The 17,660-nt window shown below is 33.6% G+C and overlaps 1 protein-coding gene across 3 annotated transcripts; it reads right to left on the bottom strand.

The window, feature by feature from the left end:
* Positions 1-1,145: 1,145 nt before the first annotated feature.
* Positions 1,146-12,799, bottom strand: LOC110640877 (autophagy-related protein 8f). 3 transcript variants are annotated; one of them, XM_021792405.2, is made up of 6 exons: positions 3,834-3,967; positions 3,288-3,329; positions 3,134-3,189; positions 2,380-2,432; positions 1,582-1,700; positions 1,146-1,492 (listed from the first exon to the last, which is right to left on the bottom strand). In XM_021792405.2, exons 2-6 carry the CDS (start codon positions 3,322-3,324, stop codon positions 1,389-1,391), a joined length of 369 nt encoding a protein of 122 aa, XP_021648097.1. In that variant the 5' UTR covers positions 3,325-3,329; positions 3,834-3,967; the 3' UTR covers positions 1,146-1,388. The 3 variants fall into 3 exon arrangements, with proteins under 3 accessions (XP_021648097.1, XP_021648098.1, XP_058009540.1); XM_021792406.2 differs by having other exon boundaries at positions 3,679-3,842; XM_058153557.1 differs by lacking the exons at positions 3,134-3,189; positions 3,288-3,329; positions 3,834-3,967 and adding exons at positions 12,594-12,649; positions 12,748-12,799.
* Between the last annotated feature and the right edge of the window lie 4,861 nt (positions 12,800-17,660).

Here is a 17,660-nt window from a genome sequence, read left to right as displayed (position 1 = left end):
GTATAAAAATAAATTTGATTAAAAATTTATCATTTCGAATCTGATTTTATTTGATTCGGTTTTAATATTGATTTTGATTTTGATTTTAATGTCCGAATCAAATGGACCCTTAATAAATGAACTAACACTATACTTAAGTTTTTTTCTTTTTATTAATCTCAGTCCTTCTAAATACTATTAATTATTATGTTATTAATTATTTTTTATCCCTTTAATAATTACTCTTTTAAAACTTAAAAAAATAACATTTTAATTTTAAATTTTTTAACCTTATACCAAACCCTTCTAGACAGTGAATTGTGATGAAAAAAGAAAAAAGTAAGTGAATTGTGATGACATAGAATAATGTCGGCCATGATAACTGATAATCTGCAATAGTGTATGACCACTTGATTTGTTAGGCTGTGCTAGGTAATGTCTACCCTAATTGTTGGTCAATTGCTGAATTTGTTGAGTTGTGCTGGTTTTTCAATTGTAGTTGCTGAAAGGAATTATTGAAATTTTTTTTTTTTTTTTGGGTTAAATTTATCCTTGTTATAATTGTTGGAATTTGCCATTGGTATGTTTAGAATATGTAATTTATTGATTTTGTTCTTATTAGAATTAGGCCTTTAATCATTTTTGTAGAACAGAAAGTGACACGGAGAAAACAAAAGTAATTATTAACCTTGATTAAATAAAGGGTGTTTTAATCTTTTTGCCCTTAGTTAAGGGGGAGGATGATTAGTATTTTCAAAAAGTTCCATTTTAAACACTTTGTGGCGCATTTCACACATTATGATCTCTCACTAAAGCTGCTTCTTTGGGTCCAGTCTTGTCTGCTTTCGTATTTTTCAGGCCCACTCAGGGAGCTGCGGATCAAATAGCTCGTTCACCTCATAACCCCCGGCTCCCCCAACCACCACTGGGCTCCATCAGCTCTTCCAAGCCATTGCTCACCTCGTATTGCACGATTTCAGTCGGAAATGGCGATCAAAACCAAACCTGAGCAGCTATAAGAACTGGAATGTTGAATTTAGCGCTGAAAACAAGCCCCCTTATTCGAATAGCCAACGATCTTACAGAATCGACCAACGGGCAACTAAATCACGGAAATTTCTGTTGCATGATAAATTTATTCAATTCATGATAAAAAGCTTGAAATATAGCCACCGATAACATAGATTTCCACTGAAGGATTTCTTAAAATGGACTGGGAAACATTTAACATTGAAAGTGAACAAGCCACCTTCATGCTTATATTCAATATTTAACTGTACATAATATCACTGGGAGGAACTTTATGATCAGGCGGACAATGAAACTATGGGCAGCCGGGGATTCAGACAATCCTCACGGAATCAAATTGATGAAACAAGGGAAGAAACAATGCAAATCCCCCAACGACGCTACAGTGGGATATTAGATCCGAATGTGTTTTCTCCACTGTAGGTAACATAAAGAAATCCATCTTCATCTTTCTTCTCTTCATATATGGCAGACATAATGGCACCTATAAAAACCAGACAACAACAATGATTCCAATCAAAAGTCCATGAGAGTATCCAACCATGAAATGCAACAAGTTTTGTCAGAATTTACCTGTAGAAGGAAGCACATTGTCCACAAATATAAAAATTGCCTTCTCTGCACTTAATTTAATCCTCTTACGAATAACATATACAAACTGTCCCACAGTCAAGTCAGCTGGGACAAGGTACCTGTAAATTTCACATTCAGGTTACTAGAAGAAACGAAGTGTTTAAGCAAATGTCTATAACCATAGAAACAAAGATATCCAGTTCCAAAGTGGTCTAACAGAAACAAACAATTAAGAGCTAACTTTAATCTTAGCCTGGAAAAGGAAAATAAAAAGAGGACAAAGATTAGAAGATTAACGTTTATAAAATACCAAGTTTAAACTTAGCATGGAAAAAGAAAATAAAATGAGGACAAAGATTAGAGGAGTAATGTTTATAAAATACCAAGTTTATTTATCATACTATCATAAAACATACAAAGAAAGTCATGAAGAAGCTAATAAAACCATCAGTGATAGAATTTCAAAATTCATACAGCTGTATGCATCTTTTTCAAGTTCTAATTTCTTTTTTTAATTGGTGTCTCAATCTTGAGATGTGATGGCCACTAGGCTTTGTGCATTTGCATATACATGCATCTGTCTTTCTCCAGGGCAGAGGACTGGGAGGATTCATTAAAATGAATAGCTTCCATCATATGTTTTTATAAGAGTATAAGACAAAAAAAATTTCATAAGTTTCTTATCTTCTCAAATTAAAAGAAAAAAGTTCATTTAAACAATCTCACATATAAACTTAAAATAAAAAGTAGAATGAAAGAAGAATCCAAAAGCTATGATGAAGATGAGCTCATGCTTACTTTTTCTTATCTATGTTTGGTATGTCACTTCTTTCTGCCTTCTCCACAATCACCTTGAAAGCAAACACAAGCACATTTAGAGACAAAACAACTTCAAAACCCAGAAAGGATCTTTTAAGCTGTGTTTGATTTATGCACAGACAGCAACCACAAAGAAATATTTGAGACTATATCAACTGGCATATGCGAATCAACTTCCATATCCTCTGTTGAAAATCATCCCATTTTAACTAACATCAAGAATACTTAAAGTATGATGAAAAGAAACACCACAAAAAACACCAAAATCCATCATTGTTAAGAATTATCCATTGAACCAAACATCAAGAACTACCATTCCTAAAACGGGAAAGTTAAAAATGACCTCCACATAAACTCTGAAGGGGCCTTCTGTAATTATGCCCAACATAAAATAGTACAGTCAGTTTGGAGCAAGCTCACTTGGAAAATGCCTCGGACCTTCACATGGTTCACCTTTCTTAAAAGTTGCAGTTCAAGGTGCCCATCAAATTCATATTTTGAACCGCTGACAATCCTTCAACATGGTTCTACAGTATCTTTTTAATAGACCCTAATGATGCTAACAATTAAGCGTTTCTAGATCACGCACAACCTTGATATAGAGAGTATTATATCAAACACTAGAGAGTGGAAAAACCTCTAATCGCGGTGATAAAAGAATTTGCATAGATAAGAATTCACTATAAACAGTTGCAGAAAAAAAATTCTTAAAACAGAAGAGTTAAATTCTCACTGGAATCCGATCTGGGTACTTCTCCCTGATCCTAGCAGCCTCTGCTCGTCTCTTCACTGGAGATAAGAACAATTAATGCCGTCAAAAACCCAATTTTTACATCAGTTTTAAATAATTAAAGAAGACATATACTACGCTAATTATAAGTACATACCGAGATCATGCTCTTGCTTGAAGTAAACTTTTGCCATTCCTCCTAAAAACACCACATAAAAATGAGTAAAAACACTAAACTTTTCTTGCAGCGCGTAAAACTTGCTATTCATAAACACAAGCAGCAAAAATAACAACAAAAACTTCCTCTCCTGATTCCTCAAAAATTAGTCCACGAGAATATTAGCTCAATCCCATAATCCAACATCACACAAAACTAATCTCTTCTAAGCAAGTATCGTCCACAGTAGTACTAAAACAAAAGAATTGATTAACCGAAAAACCTCAAAATTCACAGAGCAAAACCTCAAAAAATCAACAATCCGAAATAACAAACACAAAACCTAACCGAAGAATTCAAAAGAACAATAAAACCCATCAACAAATCCCACCTTCTATCTTCTTCAAACCCCCAAAAACGATCAATTATTGTCAACGCCAAAAACCCACCAATTAAACGATTAAAGAAAATAGAAGAAAAATTGCATAACTAGAATTAAGAAGAAACTTAAAATCAGCAACAGAGAGGACAAAGTGAAGAAGCAACCTTGCGGATACAGATACAGAGAAAAGAAGATGGCTTTGTGATCAAACTCTTGAAAAGCTCGTGGGTCCGCTTGATTGCAGAAAAATTAAATAACTACTTATAAAAATCTCTGCCCTGTATTTTTTAAATAAAATAATTGAAGATAAAATAATATATATTGAGAGATTTTAGTGTGTATGTAGCCTATAAGTTGTCACTGACTTGGGGCTCAGTGGGTCCCACTAGATCGCTTCAGCAATGCATTTTGATTGGTTGCTGAAAATTGGGTTTGTGTATGTGGCGAAAGATGAATTGGTTAGGACAGATGTTAGCGATAAGTGTGTTATAGGCCATGTATTAGCAGTAGGATCGCTAGAATATGCCGGATCCCCCACCCTGCCCGGCTCCATTGTGCTTCTTTACCATTTTGTCCTCCTTCCAAATCTTGAAGTTGATTAGACAGCAGGGTTTCGATCGTAATTCGGCTGACAATGAAATTGGGCGGTGGATTCTAAGGTTATTTTATTTTACCAAAAAAATTTAAATTGAATTTTATGTAAAATATTATAAAATAATTATTTCATAAAAAATATTATAATCTATGATTATTTTTACAAAATTATTATAATAAAATATTATTTAAATTAATTCAACTCATTATTGACTTATTTATGTGACGAAATTTTTCCATCGATTATCATCTATCATAATTTTTTTCTTTTATTCAAGTTTGAGATGGACTAAGTACAAACTATTTAAGTGAAGTTATTGACTTAAAAATAACATTTTATTGCATTATTTTATAAAAAAATTATAAACATATTTTTTTTGAAGTATATTTTTTTGTTAATTTAATTATTATTTTTGTTATTTTAATATTTTTTGTCAAATAATTTTAAAAAAAAATAAACATCACTATATATAAATGTGTAAAACAACATATAAAAGTTTTATGAAATTATAAATTTTTTGTAAAATAAAACAAAGAAATATTATTCAATATGCTCAAAAAACAGGCCCTTATCTGGAGTACTGAACAAAGAACGCTTATAAAAAAATCAACTCTCCAAATATCATTCAGGCTACAATATATTTTTTAATATTTTTTTTTCATTTTAAACACTTAAAAATTAAGTAAACAAAAAATACATTTTCTTAATTAAAGGAAAATGTTATTTTAATAATTTTACTTTAATAATTTTATTTTAAAATATTTATACATGTATCTTATAAATATATATTGTTAATTTAATATTACAATTAAATAACAAAAAATATTTTCATAAATAATATTTTCTCACAAAATAATTTCTATAAAATATATTTTTCATATATAAATTTTTGAGATAACCACTAAATAAAATAAATTTATTATTGATTCTTTAAAGTGATATTTGCCCATTTATATTTTGTTGTGGGGTTACGATAAATTACTTTCAAAATATAATAAAACCAATCAAAACCTGCGAGCAACAATTTCTAAAGATTTTCTTAATAATATTTCTTAAAATAAAAATTATAGAAATAAGACGAAGAAGAAAAGAGAAAGAATATATATATCTAATCTAGAGAACCTATATCATATATATATATATATATATATATATATATATATAAGATAGAAAAGCAATTATAGCAGTTTAAGGCTGTTAGCATTGTGAACCAACACAATAAAATATAATCAATGTGACTGTTAAAAACTAACGGTATAAAACTGATGTTTTATAATCATTTTTCTTATATCTGGATATATAAAATAGAGTCCTACGTATTGTATTACAATCTACTCTTATATAAATTGTTCCTCATAAAATAAACAGAGCCTTTAGTGAACAATATATCTCTTATAACATATTTGTACTACTTTCCTAATTACCATGATCAAGGGTGGAATTAGAAAATTTTTATTAGGGAGGCCAATTCTAATACATCAACAAAACATTTATAAATATATAATGCACCATAAAATATTAAATTATAAGAATTTTTAATGATTAAAAAAATTAGAACAAAGCATCTATAATAAATATAAGTATTACATAATTATAGATTTATAATTATATAACCTCATAATATAAATTTTATTATTCAAATAAATAAAAATCAGTTCGCATCAAAGTATTATACTAAACATTTGAATAAAATTCATAGATCAAAAGCCAAAAAAATAAATATAAAACTTAAATATTTGGACTATATAGTATAATCGTTATTAAAATTAAAAAGATATGAAAAAATAGAGATTAGTAAAATAACAAAGTAAACATATCATATAAAAATAAGTGTACATTTAAATGCAAGTGGAGATCATTAGGTTTCTCTACTTACATAGATATAAATAAATTAATTTTTTAATTTGAATGTCTAAAATAAGAGAAAGAGACAAAAGAAAAACTTATTTTGTATCCTTAAAAAGAGAGAGTAAAAATGCAAATTCAAAAAATACATCTTATTTAAGATTATATGATATAAAATTATTATATTGACTTTTATTTAATTTTTAAATAACACTTATTAATCAAATTTTAATTTATAAATATAAATTTTGAATAATTAATTTTAATTTAACTTTTGTATTAATTTAATGACAAACAAGTAACCGGGAAACTTCAATTTAAAATATAACAAATAAATTATAAATTATTAGAGATTAATAGAAAATTTGAGGGACCCATTAATAAAAAATTACAATTTACTTTACATATTTAAGATTTGTAAAGGTACCAATAGGAAATTTAAAGATAAAATAATAAAATATTAAATTTTATTACACCAATTAAAAGAAAATTATAAAAGGGTAAAGGCTCCTTTTGCACTCTCTATTTTCCAATAATTATATAGTACAATGGTGATTCTATATAAGATATCTTATATGAAATAACAAATAAATAAAAATTAGTTATATATAAATAAGTGAACTTTACAAAATTATAATTACTAAATAACTACCAAGCAGTTATTCATTTTTCAAAATTTTATAACTAAATTGCTTATATATTTAACTCCTATTAGTTTACCATTCCACGTTGCTGTTTATAAGGAATAACAGTTTCATAGTACAATTTCTCCCTATTTCCATCCCTGCCTTTGATAACCTAATGTAGAATACCCTCAAATTACACAACCCACTGTTCCTCCCGTATCATCTTTTTTTTTCTCCTCCTTATCTCTCTGTCTCGTTCTCCTTATGAATCTAACCATTGTTTTCCCTCCTTCACAAACACAAACCCATATTGTCTCCTCCTTCCTCCTAACCTTTATTGCAAACCCACCCAAACTTTGTAACAATCCTATATGCATAGCCTGGTATATTTCACTGTTCCGATAACCGGTGTCAGTTCGGACAATTAAAAGGATTAAAACCACATCTAAGACATCTAGATAAGCCCTGAATGGAAAAAATTAGTGATTGCCAGATAGCTAAGTATAAATAAGAAAAACAGAACATAAAAGGTTAAATGAGTCGAGAGTCACAGCGATGGGTGACCTTTTCGAGAAATGACTGCGAGGTCAGTCTTAACCCAAATTTTGAATCGGAAAATGCGACGCCGCGGTCCTTAGAACTATTGCGAACACAGTGGAAAAGAGAAAATTACAGAAAAGAATTGTTAAGCAGGTTAAATAATTAGGTCAGAGATCTGAAAGAAATCTTGAATTAATTACAAACCGGATCAAACCGACGAGGGGCAATTTAATCAATTTACCCCTAGAGATGACTCATGACCTAACTGTCTAATAAAATTAGAGAAACAAAAATTTCAGAATCGAGAATTAAAGTAAAGAAACAAGAAAAAATAAACGAAAAAGAAAAAAAAATTAAAAGTTGATTTATTACATCACTTTGATGACATCATGAATGATGTCAAAATTAATTTTAATTTTCCCATACTTTTTGACTAAGTCAAATACATCTAATTACACATTAAACACAAAAAAAATAAAATGCAAAATCACACCTTCTTCTCCAACAAGAGTCGGCCGAACCTCTCCCTTGGCCACCTCCATGCATTTCCTCAATGAAGGCTTGAACTCAAGCTTGAAATCCCTCACTTAACCCTAATTTTTCCCCTAATTACTTCATAAAAGCTTATTATCTCAACTTAAGAAGGAGATTGAAGAAGAAACCAATAAGGAAAAGTGAAGAAAATTGGTGATTGGAAAATCAAAGTTGAGGTTAGTAGTTTAATTTAAAATTCTAGTTTAATACTTATACTTTTAATTCATTTAACCTAGAAATTAACTTCAAATTAAAAAGAAAATAACTATGGGGGATTAGTTAGGAATTCGGCTAGCAATTAAGGGAGTTAGTAGTGCATAATTTTGAGGAAATTGAATGTCTACTTGAGTTGAATTAAGTATGTGGACAATGAATATGCACTTTAATTGCATTAGATCTCATAATTGTGAAATTAGAGTTCTTAACCCTCTTGAAAATTTGGGAAAAATTGAGGAAATGGTCAAGTGATGCAAATGACATTAATTGAGGTTAGAAATGGTCAATTGGGACCATTTGTGATGTATTGGAATTGATAGAATGAAATTGCAATTCGGATTGGTTAGAGACACTATTCTGGCAGCTTGACGTAGGTCTCTTTCAAAGTCTAAAACTGAAATTTATCAACCCAATTGGTGTGAGGCCAATTGGTAATAAAAATAGACATATAATGGCACATTTTTCATTCAGGAACTATGCCCAGAAAATAATATTAACATAGTGAACAATTAGATCAAACTCGAGTGTAGTGCACTGCCACTGTATCAAAATGACCAAACAAAGAGTGTTTGTTCATTTGGCCATAACTTGGGCTATATAGGTCCAAATGACCTGATTTTTATGGCATTGGAAAGTTATGACATAGCACTACAACTTTCATGGAGAAAACCAACCCAAATTCTGCCCATAACTAAGTTATTTTGCCACCCAAAGTTAGAGATCCAAAACTGCCAGAACCAATTAGGTTCCCAGAAAATCTGGGTTAAACCAATCTGGTCAACCATGTTCAAATGACCATATCTTGGGCTACAAAACTCTGAATGGAGTGATTGAAAAAGAGGAATAAAGCTAAGACAATAAGGAACAACTTCTATGAAGAACACTTAGTTAAATTTTCACAGAAACATTACTAATAAAACAATGCAAAATAAGACATCAAAACTAAAAATTTTAAATTGTGCATAGGAGACCTAAAAATTGAAGGGACAACCAAAATCAACAAATTAAGCAACCAAAATGTGGTATGTAGGTGAAATTGAAATTTTCATACCTATTAAGCGTAAGAAAGTCAACAATTTGACTTAAATAGTGTCGTGAATTATAAACCCGAAATGCAAAATTCAAAGAACGTTAAATTAAGCATACTAGAGTTAGACATAAGTAATTATGAATTTATTATTGAATTTATTATACTTTATGATACTGAAACACTGTAAAATTGTGTATTTCAGTTGAAAAGAATACAGGGAAAGAACCCGAGACATCGAGTCAAGGCCTAGAGGCGACTCGCATAAGGTTTGTACACAACATAAAATTTTTCTGTAAATTCTCTTGACAATTTGTTTTGATAAATAAATTGTGATTTATTTTTATTGCAAATTTGTAAATGAAATGAATATTATGCTTTTGACTTAAATTGTTGGAATTCAATTGTATGTATTTTAATTGTCAATAAATATTTAGTAAAATATTAAGATAATTTTTAAACCACAGTGTCATAACCATATAACTGAATGCCTCACTAGCATGCCTAGTGAGAGAAATTAGTTTTGAATTTTGAATTTCTTTTCTGGCTGAAGTATTGAGATGTGTGCCAGTAGAGGAAGAAATTGAATGGGTACCCATAGATTGAGCTAGCTAGCCTTGAAATTCCTCATAAGCCTTCGGCTATTGAGATGAACATTGTATTGATGACATGATATAACTGTGTGTTTTTATAAAATTTATTTTGGGACTTCCAAAATGAGACTATTTTGACTAAAATTATAAATTGTGTTTTGTATTTGTTTTCATTTTCAGTACCATATTGGAATAAACGTGATTTGATTTATGCATAAGATTTTATTTTAGTATGTTGCACCACTGAGTCATAGTACTCAGTGACGGCTGTTTATTGCTGTCACAGATAGAGAGACTAGTAGAGTAGCAGAGTGAGCTGCTGAGGATTTCAGAGCTACTTCTGGACCTTTTGTCGAGTATAATTTTATACCCTGATTGTACATATTTATTTTGATGTATGTAACTGTATGTACATTTACAAATTGGTCATGAGCAATTGTATAGATTTTATAATAATATTATTTTTTAATACCTGCAAGAAAAGCTCACCACTTTCAAAAAGTAAGAAAATTATTTTAAAATTTCTTGTAGTGTATTTAATGGATTATCGGTAGACGAAGTCAGTAATTCATTAGGTATACTACGGGATCATGTTATGTCTTACAGAGGGGTAAGGTGTGACATATTTTAGTGGTATCAGAGCAAATTTTTAAAGTATGTTTTGACTTGTGAATTTGTATTTTTTTTTTATAAGTACAACTGCTCAATGTCCTTATTTGATACATACAGTGCATTACATTATAAATATGAACTAACGGAGAGAAATCTCCTTGTGTTATTTGTCCAGGAGATATCCTACCCCTAATTTGAAATGAAAGAAGGGGACCGGTCAGTTGAGTAATTTGCAGAGGCTGAGGCACAAGAGGAAGCCCCAGCTCTTCAAAATGTCAGTGGTTCAGTGGCACCAGCCCCATCAATGCTGCAGTTTCCTGCACAATTTGCCCAATAGATGGCTGCAATGTTCCAATAGATGGCTGGAAGTATGCCTGTTCCAGCTCCACTTTAGTCACCTGTGGTGGAACCTCAGGCTCTAGCCAAACAATATAACAAACTACTGAAATATGTGGCTATAGAATTCAAGGGTACAGTAGATCCTCTAGAGGCAGAGCAGTGGCTGGAGAGATGGACAGAGTATTCAAGAAACTGCACTGCCCGGATGAATTGAAGTTTGAATATTCAGTGTCTTTACTGTAAGGGGATGCGTATGACTGGTGGAAGACCATCCCCCACAGCTTGGTGGAACCTCCAGTATTAACCTGGGACGACTTCATTAGAGAGTTCAGACAGAAATATGTCCCAGATGCATATGTGGATCAGAAGTTGCAAGAATTTTTAAGTCTGAAGTAAGGGAATCGGTCTTTGGCAGAGTATGAAAGGGAGTTCTCCTGCTTAAGCCACTATGCAGGGAGTCTCCTATCTACCAGTAGAGAAAGATGTAAGAGGTTTGAAACCAGCTTGAAACCCAGTCTAAGAATGCAAGTGGTTGGATTCAGACATAATAACTTCTCTAAGCTCATCTCTCAAGCACTTGAGTTAGAAAGAATTGAGTTAGAAGGGGCATCAGTGAAAGAGAAAACAGAGAAGACAGAGAAATAAAAAAAAAAAAAAGAAAAGTGGAAAGGCAGTGGATCAAAGTTCCAGTGGCAATACTGGAAAAAGAAAGAAATTTGGGAAATCAGGCAGAGGTGGAAGGTCTGGTAGAGGTAGATTTTCTGGACAGAAACCTCCTCGGTCTGGTCAGCAGCCAACCAGGGGTTCTTATCCTCCCCGCCCCTGTGAGACATGTGGTAAGACCCATGGTGGTATTTGCTATTGGGCTACAGGAGCTTGTTTTAACTGTAGAGGCACAGGCCATCTGGCCAAGGACTACACCAGCGCCAGTAGATTTGGGCCAGCTCCTACCACTATAGAAGGATCCATCCAGAGTTATGCTACCAGAGGTTCACAATCGGTTAGCAGAGGAAGAAGCAGAGGCAGAGGCAGAGGACTGGGAGGTTTCATTAAAATGAATAGCTTCCATCATATGTTTTTATAAGAGTATAAGACAAAAAAAATTTCATAAGTTTCTTATCTTCTCAAATTTAAAGAAAAAAGTTCATTTAAACAATCTCACATATAAACTTAAAATAAAAAGTAGAATGAAAGAAGAATCCAAAAGCTATGATGAAGATGAGCTCATGCTTACTTTTTCTTATCTATGTTTGGTATGTCACTTCTTTCTGCCTTCTACACAATCACCTTAATCACCTTGAAAGCAAACACAAGCACATTTAGAGACAAAACAACTTCAAAACCCAGAAAGGATCTTTTAAGCTGTGTTTGATTTATGCACAGGCAGCAACCACAAAGAAATATTTGAGACTATATCAACTGGCATATGCGAATCAACTTCCATATCCTCTGTTGAAAATCATCCCATTTTAACTAACATCAAGAATACTTAAAGTATGATGAAAAGAAACACCATAAAAAACACCAAAATCCATCATCGTTAAGAATTATCCATTGAACCAAACATCAAGAACTACCATTCCTAAAACGGGAAAGTTAAAAATGCCCTCCACATAAACTCTGAAGGGGCCTTCTGTAATTATGCCCAACATAAAATAGCACAATCAGTTTGGAGCAAGCTCACTTGGAAAATGCCTCGGACCTTCACATGGTTCACCTTTCTTAAAAGTTGCAGTTCAAGGTGCCCATCAAATTCATATTTTGAACTGCTGACAATCCTTCAACATGGTTCTACAGAACCTTTTTAATACACCCTAATGATGCTAACAATTAAGCGTTTCTAGATAACGTACAACCTTGATATAGAGAGTATTATACCAAACACTAGAGAGTGGAAAAACCTCTAATAGCAGTGATAAAAGAATTTGCATAGATAAGAATTCACTATAAACAGTTGCAGCAAAAAAATTCTTAAAACAGAAGAGTTAAATTCTCACTGGAATCCTATCTGGGTACTTCTCCCTGATCCTAGCAGCCTCTGCTGGTCTCTTCACTGGAGATAAGAACAATTAATGCCGTCAAAAACCCAATTTTTACATCAGTTTTAAATAATTAAAGAAGACATATACTATGCTAATTCTAAGTACATACCGAGATCATGCTCTTGCTTGAAGTAAACTTTTGCCATTCCTCCTAAAAACACCACATAAAAATGGGTAAAAACACTAAACTTTTCTTGTAGTGCGTAAAACTTGCTATTCATAAACACAAGCAGCAAAAATAACAACAAAAACTTCCTCTCCTGATTCCTCAAAAATTAGTCCACGAAAATATTAGCTCAATCCCATAATCCAACATCACACAAAACTAATCTCTTCTAAGCAAGTATCGTCCACAGTAGTACTAAAACAAAAGAATTGCTTAACCGAAAATACTCAAAATTCACAAAGCAAAACCTCAAAAAAGTTGGCAGAGTATGAAAGGGAGTTCTCCCGCTTAAGCCACTATGCAAGGAGTCTCCTATCTACCAGCAGAGAAAGATGTAAGAGGTTTGAAACTAGCTTGAAACCCAGTCTGAGGATGCAAGTGGTTGGATTCAGACATAATAACTTCTCTGAGCTCATCTCTCAAGCACTTGAGTTAGAAAGAATTGAGTTAGAAGGGGCATCAGTGAAAGAGAAAACAGAGAAGATAGAGAAATCATAAAAAAGAGGAAAGTGGAAAGGTAGTGGATCAAAGTTCCAGTGGCAATACTGGAAAAAGAAAGAAATTTGGGGGATCAGGCAGAGGTGGAAGGTCTGGTAGAGGTAGATTTTCTGGACAGAAACCTCCTCGGTCTGATCAGCAGTCGACCAGGGGTTCTTATCCTCCCCACCTCTGTGAGACATGTGGTAAGACCCATGGTGGTATTTGCTATTGGGCTACAGGAGCTAGTTTTAACTATAGAGGCACAGGCCATCTGGCCAAGGACTGCACCAGCGCTCGTAGATTTGGGCCAGCTCCTACCACTGCAGAAGGATCCATCCAGAGTTATGCTACCAGAGGTTCACAACCGGTTAGCAGAGGAAGACGCAGAGGTAGACGCAACACTTCTGGTAGTCAGGGTACCATTAACCAATCAGAACAAGGGAGTGCTCTAGCCAGAGTTTACACAATGTGACAGCAAGAAGAGGCAGAGACTTCAGATATTGTTCTACCTCTGATCAAGAAGTGTTTGTCTTGTTTAATCCGGGTTCTACCCACTCATATGTTAGTGCTAGCATAGTCAATTCCCTTGCTGTTCCGTGTGTTAAAATGGGGTTTGAGGTGCTAGTAACTAGTCTGTTAGGACAAGAGGTCTGGGTCAACTGGATATATAGATATTGTCCTTTGGTGATCCAAGGACATGTTTTTCTGTCTGATTTGATCAAAATGCCCTTTAGAGATTATGATATCATCTTGGGCATGGATCGGTTAGCCAGACATCATGCAATGATTGACTATAGACTGAAGACAGTCACTTTTGGTCTCCCTTTGTATGGTAATGTGGTAATACACAGGAAGAGGCAGTTACTACCATCAAATATCATTTTGGCTGCACTAGCCAGAAAGATGATCAGAAAGGGGTGTGAAGCATACTTGGCACATATGATAGACACCCAAGTGTGGAGTTCAGCACTGAGGGACATCCCTACAGTATGTGACTTTTCGGATGAGTTCCCTGATGAGTTGCCAGGATTACCTCCGGAAAGAGAGGTGCAGTTTGAGATTGGTGTCATGCCTGGTGTGGACTTAATCTCCATAAAACCATACAGAATGGCACCAGCAAAATTGAAAGAACTGAAAGTACAACTGCAAGAGCTGCTTGATAAGGGCTTTATTTGCCCTAGTGTGTCACCTTAAAGAGCGCCAGTGCTGTTTGTTAAGAAGAAAGATGGCACTCTCCGTTTATGTATTGACTATCGGCAGTTGAACAAGGTAACAATAAAGAACAGATATCTATTGCCCCGCATTGATAACTTGTTTGATTAGTTGAAAGGTGCAGCTGTGTTCTCCAAAATTGACTTGAGATCGAGTTATTATCAGCTGAAAGTGCAAGAGCAGAGTATTCCAAAAACTGCCTTTAGGACTCGATATGTCAATTATGAATTCCTAATCATGCCATTCGAGTTAACCAATGCTCCGGCTGCTTTTATGGATATGATGAACACTATTCTCATACCATACCTCAATCAGTTTGTGGTGGTATTCATCGATGACATATTGGTTTATTCAAGGAGTGCAGAGGAGCATGATAGACATCTGCGGATTGTACTGCAGACCTTAAGGGAGAAACAGTTATATGCAAAATTATCAAAGTGTGAATTTTAGCTAAAGGAAATATCCTTCTTGGGGCACATAGTATCAGGAAAAGGCATTAAGGTAGATCCCAGCAAGATAGAAGTTGTCCTTAATTGGAAGCCACCCAGGAATGTCACAGAAATTCTCAGTTTTCTGGGTTTAGCTCGATACTACCGTCGTTTTGTGAAAGGGTTCTCCATGTTGGCATCTCCATTGACCAAGCTACTTCGAAAAGATGTGAAATTTCAGTGGACTGACAAATGCCAGCAGAGTTTTGATGAATTGAAGAGATGTTTGACTGAAGCTCCAGTCCTTACTTTACCTACACCGGGTAAAGAATATACAGTTTACACCGATGCTTCTCATAATGGGTTAGGCTGTGTATTGATGCAAGATCGGAATGTCATTGCTTATGCATCACACCAGTTGAAACCGCATGAGAGGAACTATCCGATACATGACTTGGAGCTTGCAGCTATTGTGTTTGCTCTTAAGATCTAGAGACATTACTTATATAGGGAAAAGTGTTACATCTACACAGATCATAAGAGTTTGAAGTATTTGGGTACTTAGAAGGAGTTGAATTTGAGATAGAGGAGATGGTTAGAGTTGATAAAAGACTATGATTGTCTGATAGACTATCAGCCAGGGAAAGCTAATGTGGTAGCTGATGCCTTAAGTTGCAAGACTATGGCAAGTTTGAGAGTTTCTCCTTTGTCTATGGTACATGAGTTGAGAGTATTGCATGCCAGCTTATAGATTAATGATGAGGGGCAGACAACAATTGCACGGCATGTACAACCAGTGTTGATTGATCATATTAGAATGGCTGCTAAGAAATATCAGAAGCTAGTGGAAAAAGTCCGGCAGGGCAAGAAACCTGAATTCTCAGTGCGAGAAGATGGCCTACTGCTACACCAGGGCAGAATGTGCATTCCTAATGATGTTGACTTGAGATAGATCATTATGAAGGAAGCACATAAGTCTCCTTTTGCTATGCACCCTGGTGGCGCTAAAATGTACAGAGGGTTAAAGGAGCATTACTGGTGGATGAGTATGAAAAGGGATGTAGCTGATTTTATCTTTAAATGCCTAACTTGTCAGCAAGTGAAGGCAGAACATCAAGTACCAGCTGGTTTGTCACATCCATTACCAGTGCCTGAATGGAAATGAGAACGGATAACTATGGATTTTGTGATGGGACTTTCGAGGACACAGAAGAGCCATGATGCAGTATGGGCCATAGTTGACAGATTGACCAAGTCTGCTCATTTTCTGCCAGTCCAGATGGACTATAGCCTGGAAAGATTGGCCAAGCTGTACATTAATAAGATAGTGAGATTGCATGGAGTGCCATTATCGATTGTATCTGACGGAGATCCTAGGTTCACTTCTAGATTCTAAAGTAGTCTACAGAGAGCCCTAGGAACTAGATTGAACTTCAGCACGGCATTCCACCCATATACAGATGGTCAGTCTGAGAGGATAATTCAGATCTTGAAGGACATGCTACGGGCTTGTATGGTTGAGTTTAAGGGCAGTTAGGACACACACTTGCCTCTGATTGAGTTTACTTACAACAACAGCTACCAATCAAGCATTGGGATGCCTCCATATGAAGCTCTGTATGGCAGAAAATGTAGAACCCTGTTGTGTTAGGATGAAGTGGGTGAAAGAAAGATTATTGAGCCTAAAATTGTTCAGCAGACTGAGGAGAAAATTAGATTGATTAAAGATCAACTCAAGGCTACATCAGACCGTCAGAAGTCCTATATTGATCTGAAGAGAAGGGATATTGAGTATACAGTGGGTGAGAAAGTATTCCTCAAGGTTTCCCCTTGGAAAAAAATTATGAGATTTGATAGAAAGGGGAAACTGAGTCCTCATTTCATCGGGCCATATGAGGTTCTGGAGAGAGTGGGTCATTTGGCATACCGTTTGGCACTACCTCCAAAGTTGGGGAAGATACATAACGCCTTCCATGTGTCTATGTTGAGGAGGTATAGATCTGACCCATCTCATGTACTACCAGTAGAAGAGATTGAAGTAAATTCAGACCTCACATATGAGGAAGAATCCATAGAGATTCTGCCTTATGAGGTGAAGCAGAGACTCTAAAATTCAAGGTCTCCAATTAAAATATCGCTTATAATTTATTATGTTGTTATTGTTCATTTATTAATTGATTGTTTAATTATTTAATTTATATTAAAGAAAATGACTCTCTCTCAATTTTATTAAAATATAAAAATATTTATAAATACATGATATAAAAATATATATAATTAATTTAAGATTACAACTAAGCAATTAAAAATATTTGTTTAAAAAATATTTTCTATAGAAAATATTTTTCATATATAATTTATTTTTAATGAAATGAATAAAGTTTTAATTTAAATATAAATAGGTCATTGTGCGTTGATTAAAAAAAAGTTATCTCAAAATTAATCCAGTCTAAATTTTGTGTAGTCCTATTCTTAATGATATTGTAGGGAATATTTTTAATTTTATCCTAAATTTTATTTTTAGGAAATTTAATACTCACGTCTACCAATCTCTAAAAATTATTACGTAAACATTTTGCAAGAATGAGTTACTAACTCAATTTGATTAAATTTTAGTTATTAAAAATTTCATTTTAAAAATATAAAATTCTTTTTTTGCGGATTTTTTATAATTAAAGAAAAACAAGGTTTCCTTAGCATGAAGCCCAGTGAGAATAATATTAGGTTCCATTATTT

This window comes from Hevea brasiliensis, chromosome 9 (genome assembly GCF_030052815.1).
Source record: "Hevea brasiliensis isolate MT/VB/25A 57/8 chromosome 9, ASM3005281v1, whole genome shotgun sequence".
In the NCBI taxonomy this organism is placed as follows: Eukaryota; Viridiplantae; Streptophyta; class Magnoliopsida; order Malpighiales; family Euphorbiaceae; genus Hevea; species Hevea brasiliensis.
Note: the sequence above shows the minus strand (reverse complement) of the source record. Positions and strands in the feature narration are given on the sequence as shown.

Bases quoted from the DNA above. Each gene is read 5' to 3' on its own strand.
- LOC110640877 (XM_058153557.1), bottom strand. From the start codon at position 12,784: ATGGCAAAAGTTTACTTCAAGCAAGAGCATGATCTCG. The intron at 1,701-2,379 runs GTAAGCATGAGC...TGAAATTTACAG, and splicing joins CCAAACATAGATAAGAAAAA to GTACCTTGTCCCAGCTGACT. The intron at 1,493-1,581 runs GTAAATTCTGAC...TGGTTTTTATAG, and splicing joins CAATGTGCTTCCTTCTACAG to GTGCCATTATGTCTGCCATA.